Genomic DNA, 14,874 nt, shown 5'->3' on the forward strand with positions numbered 1-14,874 from the left:
ATTTATTTTGCTTGAATAAATTTTACGATAATGAGGAAATTGTCGTTGTCGTTTTGGGTATTTTTAATGGTCGTAATGTTGGCGCTTGCTACACGTTATTCTTATTGTTGTTGTTGTTGTTATTACTGTTGTTGGTGGTGTTGGAGTTGCGGCTGTTAATGCGCCTGCGTCTTAATGCGCAAGCGAGATGTAAAATGCCCACTTGCATGCACGTGCGTGTATGTGTGTGTCGCTGTTATTAAAAATTGTCAGACAATTAAGCAGCAGCCATAAAAAGCTGAGCTGAGCTGAGCTGAGCTATGGGCTGCAGAGCTTTGTATGCCACACAAGCAAATTATTTGAATGTGTGTGTGTATATGTATGTGTGTTACATTAATATAGTTTCACGATTTGTTTGTCTGGTCGCTTATCAGGAATGCCGCAAACGTTTTTCAATTTCCGGCTAGCACAGTTTCCGCTACACTCTCCAGTTTGCTTCATTCAAGCAAAAGTAAAACTGTAACTGGAACTGTAACTTGGACTGTTCTGTTCGGATTGGCTTGGCTTGGCTGTGTATCCTGTGTGTGCTGAAGGACTCGCACTGGCCGCCGTGCGCAACTCCATTTTACGTAACATTAATCCCGTGATTTATTAGGGTCACGTGACCAACGCAATGGACGAGTGAGCAGCACAAGTCACGAGGCTGCCAGACGACGAGGCTGTCGCTACTGACCGCAGAAGTGTAAGGGCGCGAGGAAGGGAGGGCTTGGGTTCCCAGCAGCAATAGCTCATCAAATGCAGCTAATTTAAGCCAAATCAGTTGAAGCCAAAGGCAACAGCAAATAATTGTATATAATATGTGAAGAATTCTTGGCCAGACAGGCGAAAGAAAGAAACAAGTTTTGTTGTTGCTGACGTTAGTTTTGTTTTTGCTGATGTTGTTGTTGTTGTGGTTGTTGTTGCTGCTCTTGCCTGTGTGTAGGTGTCATAAAGTGCATTCACATGAATGCGATAAAGTTTATTGTCAGCTTGCAACGGCGACTGCTTCGAACTGGCTGGCAACAAGAAAAATTAATACCAAAACATTTGCCTCGCAACGTTGTTGTTGTTGATGTTGCTGTTGTTGTTGCTGTGCTTGCTGGGCCAGAGATCGCACACGCCTACGCAAACATGTCGCAACTGTCATTTCAGCTTAAGTTGGTCCATTGTACGTTTATATTAGTCGCGCGGGCCTGCATTCAGATAAAGAAAGACCTGGAACGCTGGCCTGGGCACTGGCTCCTCAGTCGACTCCAAGTGCTGATGATGCTGATGTGGCTGTTGTTCTTGTTGTTGTTGGTGTTGTCTTGTTTTTCGCCGTGTGTGTCTTGTGTGAGAGAGAAGAGTTACGAGCTGTGCGTCTGACTTTCAAATTCATTTCAAGTGTAAAGCGATATGTCGCCACGCAGGCAGGCGGGCAGGCAGACTGGCGGTCGGGGGGCGGATTGCCGGTAGTATATGAGAATGAGGCTGAGCTGGCAAGTCAGGCAGCGGGAACACTGGAGAACCTTGTCGAGCTGGTGACAAACTTTGCCTTGCTTAAGTTACAAGTCATGTTCAGCTTTTTTCCTGTATTTTGTTGTTTTGTTTTGCGTTTTGGAAATTTTATTGAATTTGCAACAGCATCAAAATCGACATCAGATTGCTTAAAAGCTTTGCCATATGCCAGTTAGGCTGACACGCCCATAGCACACACACTAAAATAAAAGAATGTATATATTGTATATTATGGAATAAGCTTTTTAATCCATTTTTGGGCTTATGTTTGCATTTTTAAATGCATTAGACACGAACTCAACAACTGAACTGCAACTGTCTCGCTCCCACTTCGCAGCTCACTATCTCTGCCACTCCCTCTCCCGTTCTCTCTCTCTCTCTCTCTCTCCCTCTTCCTCTCGTTTCCTCTTTCTCTTTCCCACTCTGTGCACGTTTAAGTCTGCCATTATTTTGATAACTATGCGCGAAAAGCTTTTTTCATTTGAATTTAACAAAAATGTAGCGTACGTCGCGTGGAAAATGTTGTAAAAACTGCAACGGAAAATGCCACCAAACGGCAGCAGCAGCAACAAAAACAACAACATCAACATCGACAACAACACCAACAGCACCAAAATGGCACCACGCAGACAACAGTAACTGTTGTTGTTGCTTTTGCACAGTCGTAAAGCAGCTGCAGCAGCGCCACCTTCCGACCAAACCGAAAACATAGGTGGAATATACAACGGGAGCATGTTCGCTAAGAAATACCCTATAAACAAAAAATTAAAGGAACATTTCTGAGTGATTAAAAAATAAATAATATGCCGAAAAAGAAGAATTGTCAAAACCTCTCCAATTTTAGTCAACAAAGCTGTAATACAGAAAAAGGATAAATACTGGAAAAACTTTGTGTTGATTGTTAACACCTTTCCAATTTGAAATTTTGGGTGCAAGAGATTATATATACATATATAAATGTACATATATATTAAGATTTTTTTTAAAATCCACATTTAACGTTATTTAGCTCTCATAACTTTAAAATTACCGTTGATGCATTTTACATACGGGGTATACACAATAAAAAAGACAACCGAAAAAATTGGCTTTTGTATTTTAGTGCTTAAAATATTGGAAACAACAAAAAGTTGCATATAAAATTCGTTTCTGGATGTAAAAATTCCCAAAAAGCAGCAAAACTTTGCAGTAAACAACAAGAAGTAAAATGAAGAACTAGTGTGTGTGAGAGAGCGAGAGTGAGAGAGGGAGGGTGGAAACGAGGGAGTGTGAGAGAGAGAAATAAGCTGCAACAGAGATAGAATGAGAAATGGGCTTTAGCGGACTTAAGCGCAATTTAAAAAGTTTATGTGGGATCATTCTAGAACATCTCCATGGGAATATTTAAAAAAAATAGAATAAACGTGCAATATAATAAAATATATTCAGATATTGCATTCACATTAAATGAGTTAGTAAATAGATTTGTGTGATATATCGAAAGAATTATATTTAATATTTGCCCTCACCGAATATTCAGAGAAGTTTACTGAATGCGACGGCATGTTTATTAATTTATCAATTATTAATAATTTTAACTATTTGGGATTTCAAGCGATAGCAACTGAAAACAGGGTATGCCAGAGTCGTGCTAAAAGCCTTTTTAAAGATATATGATTTTCGGGTTTGTTGTCTCGCGTCGCCCATTTTTACATCTGCAGCCCGCAGTCGAGATCCAATTTAATGGCTCCCTGTCTGGGCAAGGCCGAGGCCCTTGCGGCCAGCCGCCGGCAAATGCAGCAGATACCAAGAGATAGCAACTGACTCCGTGCCCTTACGAGATTCCCTCTACCTTACACCCCCTCACCCCTTTAGCCAATCACCTTTTATGAGCCTTTATTATCATTTAGCATTTGGAGTATATCTTTTATTTGGGCACCTGTAGAAGACTTCGTTCGATTGCAAAGTAAATTCTTTCTAGCCACGCCCACTGGCAGCCACCCGTGCTACCCTCTCAATCCGCCCTCCTTTGCCCACTTTGCTCGCATTTCACGCGCTCAACCAATTGGAAAATTTACACGTGCAAAATGATGAAAAATTGCTGCGGTTTTCTTTTATTTTTTCATTTCGTATTTTTGGTTGTTGTTTTTAACGCGCCGCCGTCAGTGGAAATTGTTTGGCATAAAATTGGAAAAGCCAACAAATATTTTCAGTGCAACATTTTCATTTAAAGTTTAAAGAGACACACACACGCGGACACACACACACACACACACAAACATATACATATACATCCGTATGAATTTACTTGTTGTTTTCGTTATTTTCTTTTCATATTTTTTGTGTTCGTTTTGTGTGTTATTTAAATGTGAACATTGTTGTATTTTTGTCATTTGGTGGCTGTTGTTGTTGCTTTGTAATATTTTTAATTTTGCGCAGGCAGCGACATAAATCATTTTGTCGCGCATTGCAAAAATTCCAAAAGAGCAAGGCGAAAAAATTACAAAAATTTTTAAATTAGCTCGCAGCACAGACACACTCGCACACACAGAGAGAGAAATATAAGGAATGAAATGGAAATGGGTGCGACTGGGTGGGCCAAGTTGGGGCTGGAATTAAATTTTCATATGAAAAAGTCGAAGCAACAGCAGGGTAAGGGGGTCTGGGTTTGTTGGGTCGTTGGGTGCGGGGGCGTTGGGGAAACAAAGCCAAATAGTAGAAAATTGGAAAGATGAAGTTGATTGTGATAGCAACAACGTTGTGGCACGTCGGGCCTGTGCTGTGGCCGGGCGCGCGATCGAGAGCGGGGGCAGGGCCAGCAATAGGGGTACACTCTGTTCCAAACGAAAAAAAGCAATTTTCAATTTTTCTACACAAAAATGCGAGTGTCGAAGCAACGCTGCTAAAAACTTTGACGACAGACAGAAAAAGCAGCGTGCGGCGGGTGGCGGATGGTGTGTGTAGAGAGGGGGTGATGGAGGGTACGGGCCTGATGGCTGGGATGGGGAGGTAGCCGCTTGCGCCTTGCAGTAGTCGCTGGCAAGTGATAAATCATTTCAACTGTCACTTTCGAAACACAATTTTATCTAAACACACAAACACATATATATATATATATATATATATATATACAGAGAGACAGCAGAGATACAGATACAGAACTGACGATGGTATTTGGGGTTCAATTGTTGTTGTTATTGTTGTTGCCTGGGGTGGCTTCTATTTCTAAATGTCCAAATGGAAAATTCGTTGTGCCAGCATGTGTGTGTGTGTGTGTGTGTGTCACTCGCTGTTGTTGCTTGAGCTGCATTTGAACTTTGTGCCTGGCGATAAGAACGCAGTGCATTTGGGTGTTTGTCATTTTCTCATCGGCTCTAATCAATGGCAGCCCAAAAGAGTCTAGCGCCATTTATCAGCACTTAAGAGCGGGTGCCGCAGTGCCAAGATGGTGGGGGGAGAGGGGGTTGACACTCAAAATAGTTGCACTATAAATAGCGGCGGAAAATGGGGCTGCCGAAGGCGAAACAATAAATGTTTTTCGTTTTCCCAAATTGTGACAATAACGCGCCGGCTATTTAAAATGTCATAAATTCGTTTTGTCTACAAAGTGAGCAAAACGACATCAACTACAACAACAATAGTCACGAAAACTATAAAACTATTGGAGTAAAATTAGAGGGCTTTTTTTGGCGCTTGTCGAAGTTGTGGCGCGCACATTTTTTGTCAATTTATTGATTTAACATTGCATAATGAGCAGCAGCAGCAACAACAACTACAAAATCATTAACTTGGCTTTGACGTCTACAAACAAAGCGCCAACAGCAACAGCTACAACAACAACAACAACAACAAAAAAGAAACCTTTATATTGACTGGTCGCTGCGTCTCGCAACTCAATTCGCCTTCAATTCGCTTTGCTCACGCACACATGCCTGTACACTTGTCAGTATTTGACTAGTGCCGTCTCGCTTGCACAAGCGCGATAGCTGCAATATCAGCAGCTAAGCAATGGCGCTGCCTTCTTACGATATAAGCAACCAGTGCGCTCAACTTACGATACGCTTACGATACGACGACGGGGAAATCGCGTGTAGCTGCGTTGTGTTTGTTTGCGAGTTGTGTGTGTGTGCCGCTCTCTGAGAGCGCTTCAGCGCAGACTGTTTGGCTCGGGCTGCCGTTGAGTAGTTTCTGCTGCTGCCGCTGTTTTTTTTTTATATTTTATTTTTTAACTATAAAAACGACAATAAAATTTTTAGTGCTAAGATTTATGTGCGAACAATTTGGGCTTTTGTCTCTGCTGTTGCTCGACTCAATTAATTTGTTTTGTTTTGTGTTTATTTCTTGTTTGTTCATTTATTCATTTGATTATTTGAGCGCATTTTTGATTAAACAGGTGCGACAGCTGTGTCATCTAATATGCCATTAATATTTTTATTATTTTTTTAAACTAAGCCCAGCCAAATTGTCAACCCTCGACTGCATTTTAAAAGCGCCAGGGAGCTAGTGGGGTGTCCCCTTGTGTGCACGATAAACACCCCACAAAAGCGTCCATAAAACGTGCCCATTACTACCAAGAAAATTGCCCATTAAGAAAACGAGGCAGACGCCTTGTTGCTGTAGTTGCACTGGCCAAGCTTGAATTTAAATAAAGGTGCGTCGCCCTCACTGAGTTCAGCGAAAAAATACAACAACAACAACAAAAACACAAAATACAAAAAATAATAGAAGTCGCTGGCAGCTGCCAGAAGGCGAGGGTAGCCAGCCCCTGCGCTGGCAACGCCCCACCACTTGGCCCGGTGTCTTCATTGTGCTTTAGAGCCAATAAACCAAATTATTATTGGCGCCATTTTCATTCCTCTTATTTTCTTTTTGTCCACTTTTTAGGCACTGCGTATTTCATTTAAAGTTTTATGCGCCTAAAGTGCCCATAAGCCGGAGTGCGGGGGCTTGGAGTGGGTGGAATTAGGGGAGGGGTGTTGGTAGTCGTGAGCTTTAGATAGTTGTGGGTGCGAGCTTAGAGCGTTTCACTTGCTGGCGCAACTGTCAGTCAATGTCGCCTGACGAAAGCTGCTTGCCAAGTATTAGTGTGTGTGTGAGTGCATGCGAGTGTGTGTATGCTGGCTTAACTTATTTAACATACTGTCAATATTGTGCAAATCTTTAAGTTGACAAGTGTTACAAATCGCGTGCTACAGTCAGTCGTGTCGAATCGAGTCTCGTCGCGTCGGGTTAAGTTGAGTTTGGGGCTTTGAGCGGCCAGCAACATAGCTTAAGAACTCAAGAACTTTAGATATGATATATGATGATTACTCAAAGCAGATATGAATTTTCTTTATCGTTTGATTTGAAAAACTAATAAGCGGCTTTTCTAACTCTTTCAGGACGATGGTGTCGAAGAGAATGGTCCTCACCTGCCGATGCTCGCAATGCAGACGCCTCGCGGCGACTGTATTCTTCAGTCTTCCTTGGTAGTCCTGGTAAGTAGCACACTTATTCTTTATCAAACTCGGCTCACCCCTTGTTGGCCACTTTATCAGTCTTATGACCCAGCGACCAACTGACGTCAATGTTTCCATTAGATTTCATTGATTTACAATATCAATTACACCTTTTTTTTTGCTTTCTCGTTTTGTATTTTTTTTTTTTTTTTTGGGTAGGTAGTTAAACAGAAACCTGCCGCATGATAGTGGTGTGGCATTGTTTTTTCCTGTTTACGGTTTTTTTTTGCGATTGTTTTGTTGTTTTTTGTTATGCTATCGCCGGCACCAGAGAGATCTGTTGGCCAGATTGTGCCAAAGAGTTAACGTTAATGGCAAACTACTAACAATGGCCGCTGCCTCACGGCCTGGCGCAGTAGGTAATTTCTATAATGATATACGAACTTGCCACAGGCCACAAAAATGCCAAACAAAAGCAGTCGAGTAGGCTCAGCCAGTTGGCCAACTGCTCCGCCTGCCACTCGCCAACTAGCCAACTGGCCAACTGGCAATGGCCACAGCTACAGCAACAGCAGCAGCAACAGCCACAGCAGCGTCTATGGCCATGAAGCTGATAATGGCGTTCATAGTCATGTGGCAGCCGTGCAGCCAATGGATCAGGATCAGAAGCAGACATTCGCATCAGCCAATGCCACGAAATGGCCCAACGTGGATCTAAACGCATCGCATTACACTATGCAACAACTGTTTTTGGCACGGGCTGTCATTGTTTGTTTCCACATTATCTGAATTACTGGCCTTATACTATTTGTAGCATACTAGAAACTAGCTAGCTCTTGAGGTTTATGATAGGCTGTCTCTAAATGATCTACATGAAATCAAAGTCTAATATATATACTATTTACTAAAGTTTGTCTCGGCTCAGCATCCCATAAATGCATAGTCTAGTTGAAGATATATTTAAAAACATGTTTTATTTTGAATTTGAATAATATAGAAATACTATAATTAATCATGTTCGTAATCGTGTATAAATCATTAAAATATGTGCGGCATTTTGTTGCATAGTGTAGTTGGACAGGCTCTTTCTGAGGTAATCCATGGGGCGGAGCTCATGCCTGCAATGCGTGCCAATTACATGCAGCTTTCTTCTAATACAACACATCCACTGCTCCTTTCTCCCCTTCCCGATTCGCAGTATTTCCCTCTGTCTCTTTGTCTATGCTGTAATCAAAATTCCAAGTGCCAGCAGGTTGCTCACTCGAGCAATTCGTTAAAGTCAATTTGCAAATCATTTTTCCATTGAAACTCAATCTACGTCCACGTGAAAATACCCAAAAGGAATGAACTTGCGGCTAAACCTGCCGTCCGCCGAGTTGTCCGTCGTCTCCAGTCTCTAGTCTTCTTCAGTCTGTCGTCTCTTCAGGTTTAGCTTCAGCTCCACATCCACATCCACGTCCGCGTCGCGCTGCCTCCATTGCCGCATCGATAATAATGATTTTCTTTGAAATGCATACTTGAGCTGCGCCTCAGCCCCAGCCTCGACTTTGGCCCCGTGGCTATGGCTATGGCTATGGCTGTAGCTGTGGCTGTAGCTTTAAAAAACTGACAGACAACTTTGTGTGCGCTGCAGCTTTGCTGGGCTTAGACTTCGATGGCTTCGAACGTGGTGTAATAATACTAAATTGTTGCTGATTATCCTTTTGGCGGTTCGCCTTTGGACATGTTCTTGGCCTGGGCCCTGTCTACGTTTTTGGCTGTGTTTCTGGCTCTTTTGCATACGCTCCGTTACCTGAAAATGGCGTCACAGTCACTGAGCAACAGCTACAGCAGCAGCAGCCGCAGCAGCCAAGGCAGTGGAGGGTTTCTCTGTTCTGGGTTCTGTGCATCTGCATCTCTATTTCGACTGGAACTCCGCCTCGTTCTCCATCTCCTTGCCCTCTGTGCATGTGTGTGTGTTGGCTTGATTTTGAAAGAAATCAAGCAAAAATCAAAGCCCAAGCCGCCAAAACCAAACCACTTTGAGTCGAGTGGAGTGGAGTGGAGTGAAGTGGTGTGCTGTGGTGTGGTGTGGCTTGAAGTGGAGCCGAGCGACGAGGCCCACTTCAATAGCCACATAAATAGACTTGGAGTCGCGCTTGACTCTGTTACTCTTTGGCGGGCATTGGAAAATCGTGTGGTCTCTGCTCGTCCGTTGGTTTTTCTACGGGTTTTGTTTTGCTTAGTTTTTTTTTTTTTGGGTGCTTCATTTTTATGCTTCACTTGGCCGCTTTGTCGGCACTTGAGCCGAGCGCTTTTCCACTCCACACGTTTTTCGCAGAAACTTTTCTGTCGCGCTTTGGTAATTACCGTTAAATGACCCAAGTCGCCAGCCCGCTACTACTCCCCGTCCCCCTCCTCGACCGCTTTAATAACCGCCACCACCTCCGCCTCGTTTCCAGAGCTGTCAAACTGTGTGTCGCCGCCAAGTTGACGCAGTCCTTGACAATTGTCAACTGCTGGCAGCCTCAAGGCTGAGCTTCAGCTTCGCCGTCTGCAAATTAATTGCGCCCAGACCAGAGAACGAAAAGTGAAGACCAGAAACCAACAGACAGCAGCCAGCAGCGGCAGCAAGAGGCCGCAGCCTAAGCCCAGACCCACAAGTTGTCCAAGTCGACGGGCCAAACAAATTTTGCATACCAAATGCTATTTGTTGTTGTTGTTGCTGTTTTTCTGTCTTTCTGTTGTTTTTTTTTTGCGCTCGGCAAAGTTTGTCGAAGTTGCACTTTGCATTTTAACAGTCGGCGACAACTTCCAGCAAAATCAATTAACAAACAATAAACGTTTGTTGGCCAAGCCAGACACGTATTTTATTTAAGTATCTAGAATATTAAAATGGGATCAGACACGACTTGTTGTTGTACAGCGAGAGAGTGAGAAAGAGAGAGCATGAGAGAGAGAAAGAGTGGGGAACAGTGACAAAAATTGAGGCACTGCGTCGGCGACATTCATTGAAACGTTTTTGGAATATTTGAGCGGCTTCGGAGAGCTCTGCGTTGCTGTTGCTTTCTTTAATGCGTTTGGCTGCGACTGCAACAACAACAACAACAGCAACATCGACAATCCGAAAGATACTTTTTTGCTGCCCCGACTCAAAAAAGTGCAATGTGTGAGTGAGCCGCGAGCTGGAACTGATTTCAAGTCGGGCTTAATCTGTCGCAATGCCTGGAGGCCTTGGTGAGAACCACGAACCACCCAGCGACCGCCGACGGGCACCACATCAACTTAAGACGATTATTTATGAACTGCCGGCCAGGCCAGCGACTCTGGACACTGGCAATGGACTGTTGGCTCGACAGCAATGGCCGCTGCAGGACACTGACATCGACACCGATCCGCACCACCAGCGCGACACCATTGAACATTGTACATGTGTACAATGTACAATGTAGCAATGCGTGTTCGATGACTTAAATGACAACGAACGCAGACGACGACGATGTGTGAGGATGTGAGGAGATTCAGCAATACAGAGATGCGGAGATGCGAATGCCAGGCGAAAGCAACGGAGCTGTAACAAAAGTCCAGCCTTCGGTTCACAAAATACTCTTAGCCATGTTATTACAAAGTGGCTAAATGACTGCTAAAGTATGAAGGCCACGAGTTTGAGCCCCAGCTGAAGAAAGAGCCTGGCCCAGAATGAGCTCTCGAACTCAATCAGCTGCCTAGATGGATATCACGCATATCTTGCTATTATATACATAGATACATGTGTGTTGCATCTTACGTCTGTTTTTGGCATTTCCGTGCACATGCTCGGAGCCCCTGGACTCTGTGCCTAGGTGGCTGCCCTTGGCCTCTGGGACATAAAGAATACAAGGAATGGCAAATGGCCAATGGTCTCGTTAAGGTTAATTCTAAAGCTACACGAATATTTTATGCGAGCTTAACTCGAAGCAAAATGAAGAAAAAAGTAACAGAATGGCAGATGAGATACAAGATTGACTCCGGATTTAGGTAACATCGCATCAAATTTGCATAATGCCCTGGGCTTAAAATGATTATAAACTTTGCGAAAAAGCAGAGCAAAACTATAAAAACCATCTTTTGATTTGCGTGTGAAAATGCTGCAAATATCAAGTATTAAATAATAAAAATAAAATAAAAAAAAATACAACAGAAAATTAAATTAAATTTTGTTTACATATGAATGCAGCTTAAAGGGGCAAGCTTTGTTTTATTTTTATTTTCGTTGTTTTTTCTGTATTCCAATTTGCTGCATTTGATTTGCTTCAAATATTTTTGGTTCACACTTCGGGCTGATACCGGAGGTTCCATAGTTTTTTGATTGATTGCCAGGGTCCCTCCGCTCCGCTGCACAATGCGTGCGAGAGTGTGTGAATATATATCATATTTTTATAGCAGCAACACAAAAAACATTCTGCGGTCAAAGTCTGCACGAAAATTTAAAACATTTGATTTTTTAGTTTTATTTTTGTTGGTTAGCCCGCAAGCGAACTGTGATGCAAGCCTGGGTCACAAAAAATACGAAAAGATTTATTGTGGTTCGAGCTTTGAGGTCTGAGAAATTTTTGAATGCCAGTGAATTGAACTTGTTGAGGAAGATAACTCATCTGTGTTTGTCGAGACCGGGCTATGGCCAAGTTTGTATTAGTTTGTTGCTGGTGGCGTTAATTAAATTAGAGTGAAAGGTAGGCGTTAAGATCCCTGTGTGTAGTTAATAAAATATGTATACATATATTTATATATATGAATTCTTGACTAACCTTTCTCCTTTTATCTCTTGTTTTCTTTGCAGACAATTTCGGAACGAGTGCAAGCGGTAAGCTTTCTCTTTAAAACATTTTTATATAAAATATGTAACTACTTATGTGCCACATACGACGGCAAGCATCCACCAATGAGAAGGCCCTGTCCAGACTCACGCCCAGCTGGAAATGCTGCAAAATGGCCAAGAGTGCGATCACCGACCGCCAACAAACATCAAAAAACAACACGAACAAAAAAAAGAACAGCAAAAATCTGCAACATAGCGTAACGCTCTCTAAACTGAAAATTGTATGGCTTGCGACTTGCTGGCTGCCTTTTGATGCGCCCTTCATTTAGCCTTTGACAGGACCCATAATTATAAACGGGCATAACCCATCATCAGCATCAGCAACAGCAGCAGCAGCAGCCAGAGACCAAAGGCTGCAACAACAACTAAATGCTGGGGCCATATACATTTTCTGATTAAGAGCCATCTTATCATTATTATAGACTATGCGCACGCTCGGGCCCTTCTGACTCTTCCTCTGACTATGACTCTGGGGGGACGCGAAACAGAGGGGTACACAAAAAAATATATATAAATAAAAATAAAATAAAATACCGAAACACACATACACACACACACACGCACATATCGAAATGTAGCCGTGCGTGAGTGAGTGCTGTGTGCGTGTGTGTTCGGGTCTTTGCCTGCCAGTCTCTGCCCCCCTTAAAGGCATTATAGGGATTTAGTTTTTGGGATTTCGATTTCTCACACAGCGGAGCTGCTCAAACGGAGCGAGCAGCCCGAAAAAATGAAAGAAATAAGAAATGTGTAGAACATATTGTTGCGTTGCTTGGGTTTCGTTTCCGAAGATTTCCTGTGAAATACTTTAAGCCCCGGCCCTGGGCATGCCAGGGAGACCAACAAGAACAAGAACAAGACTGTGACCGGGACCGGGACCGGGACCGGGACCGGGCCAACAGAGCCCGAGACTGAGACTGAGACCGAGAATAACAGAACCGAAGACAGAGTTTCGGTTACTCTGTTCGATTCGGTTCTTAGTTTTGTTGTGTTGTGTTTTGGGTTAAACATACTTGAAATTCTTGTTTCAACTCTGCGGCAGGGGCGGGGGCGGGCTCGTTGGCAGCTAACCGTTGAAAAGCGTGCATCGTCTCTCTCTCTTTCTCTCTGCGTATCAGTGTGTGTGTAATTTAATACGCTTTCGAAATTAAGAAAAATACACTATAATATATATACACATGCTTGTATGTACATCTACATACATCTCGATATGGATGGTAGGCATGAAAGGTCACAGCGAAAGATTTAAATTTGAAATTAGTATGGCCGCGTCAAGCAACATAAATAACAACAACAACGACAAGAACAACAGCAACCGCCACATTGACAACCATGTCTTACAAAGCCTTTGTGGCCGAGAGCTCGGGGCAACTTTTTCGGAAATATTTCATTATTATTAGACAGTTGCTGAGCAGTCGCCGAGTGCTCGAGTCTTTTAACCAGGCAGGTCATTGATTTTTGTCTAATATTCTCATATGTTTTTTTCAGTTTTTATCTGCATAGAGGTTTTATTTTGTTTTTCTGGTAATTTATGCAGCGGCTGGTTCATGTTATTAACTGTAATTTGCATATTATAAAGCCGAAAAGCTGATATTTTTAAAGATTTATTTTTTATTTTGTTTGGTTTGGATTGGTTGTGTGTCTTCGTGCTGTTGTTTTTTTTCGCCTTCTGACAAACGCCCCATTTCCTTTCTTAATAAACCATTTTGTTGTTATATAAAACTTTTGCAGTCGTTTTTCCCGTCCGAGTTTTCCTTCCCCACAACATGGCCGCCCAGCGCAGAGCTAAAAAGAAGCAAAACGTTTGGCAGAAATGTTTTGCAATTTTTTGTTCAAAGATTTTCACAAGTAGAGAGAGAGAGAGAGAGAGCAAGAAAGTGGGAATGGTAGAGTGGGGGCAACGGCAGCGATAAACCTCGTTGTTGTCTCCGTGTCGTGACTGATGCGTTATAAGTTTCATGCTGTTAAAAAAGCATTTTCAGTGTGGTATTAAAATAAGAAAAGAATGAGAAAATATAAGTTGCAATGTCTTGTTGCTCCGCTCTGTTCTGCTAGCTTGCTCGGTGGGGTCCGCCTTGCTTTCTGTCTGCTGCAATTTGGATGTCAAAAATCAACGGCATACATTTATTTTTTATGTTTGGTGTGTTAAACGCAATTACACGGTTATGAATTGCTTACTAACATGTTGAATATAACAATTTAAAAGTTTATAAAAATCGCCAAAAATAACAAACCTTGGGGTGGAAAACGTGTCCTAGACCCGAAGTGAATATGCAGTTTAATTGGCCTTCATACCAGTATAATTAGGAAATCGTCTACCAGATATCTATTATTTGCTTTATTAAAATATAGTATAATTTGCTTAGCTGCCTCAATACTTAGCTTCTTCGGTAAGATAGCTGCCTGAAATTTTCTTTTCGCTGCAATAAGAGCTAATTTTATATGAAATTAATTACGTTAAGTGCATCAAACTTAACAGCCTTTTGCATTTAAGCGCCTCCTATCGGCAGTAATTTTTTGCCAATTTCTATGAATATCATGTAAGTTACCTGCGCCATATTAAAAGATGTGTTAATTTTTGATTTGTTTTTCTTATGTATACAATAAACTATTGAAATTGAATTAAATGTAATTTAAATACATAAAGTTAATCAAAACTATCAAATTAATTTATTAATCTTTGTACTGTTAAATAGAACTCAGTGCAACTTAAAAAACATAGAGGTTACTATGAAATCGCTTCACTTTTAGGAAAAAAATAAATTACGTTAACTGCCTTTTTAGGATAGCTGCCTCTAATGTCTGTGCAAAGTACTCGAAGCAGCTAAGCAAATTATACTGTATTTAGAAAATGTTACAATTTGTTAAACAAAAAAGATTCAAATAGCCACAACTGAACATTTAACACTAGACATTTTGCCTCTTTGAACTCAGCTTGTCGTCCGGCTTGGACCTTGTTCAATATTTGTAAGCCACAGGCAGACGTCTTCTGTCTCCCGTCTTTCATCCACCCTCTAAGGTATCGTGTCAATGTGAGTGAATTACACTACACGACTGGATGTGCATAAGAAATATGCATACCCACTCCACTCACCCCGAGTGCCCGTG

The 14,874-nt window shown here is 42.2% G+C and overlaps 1 protein-coding gene across 4 annotated transcripts in view; it reads left to right on the forward strand.

The window, feature by feature from the left end:
* Positions 1 to 14,874, forward strand: part of hth (homothorax) — a 117,092-nt gene that overhangs the window by 81,578 nt on the left and 20,640 nt on the right. For 3 of the 4 annotated variants that reach the window (XM_064699688.1, XM_064699680.1, XM_064699696.1), the window contains 2 exons: positions 6,876 to 6,971; positions 11,731 to 11,754. In XM_064699688.1, the coding sequence (XP_064555758.1) occupies positions 6,876 to 6,971; positions 11,731 to 11,754 (120 nt within the window). Of the gene's footprint in view, positions 1 to 6,875; positions 6,972 to 11,730; positions 11,755 to 11,823; positions 12,296 to 14,874 lie in introns of those variants that run through there. The other variant, XM_064699704.1, reaches the window with a different exon arrangement.

The sequence above is a fragment of the Drosophila montana genome, unplaced genomic scaffold (genome assembly GCF_035044405.1).
Source record: "Drosophila montana isolate Dmon_TW-CO22-7 unplaced genomic scaffold, ASM3504440v1 contig_1083_1, whole genome shotgun sequence".
NCBI lineage: Eukaryota > Metazoa > Arthropoda > Insecta > Diptera > Drosophilidae > Drosophila > Drosophila montana.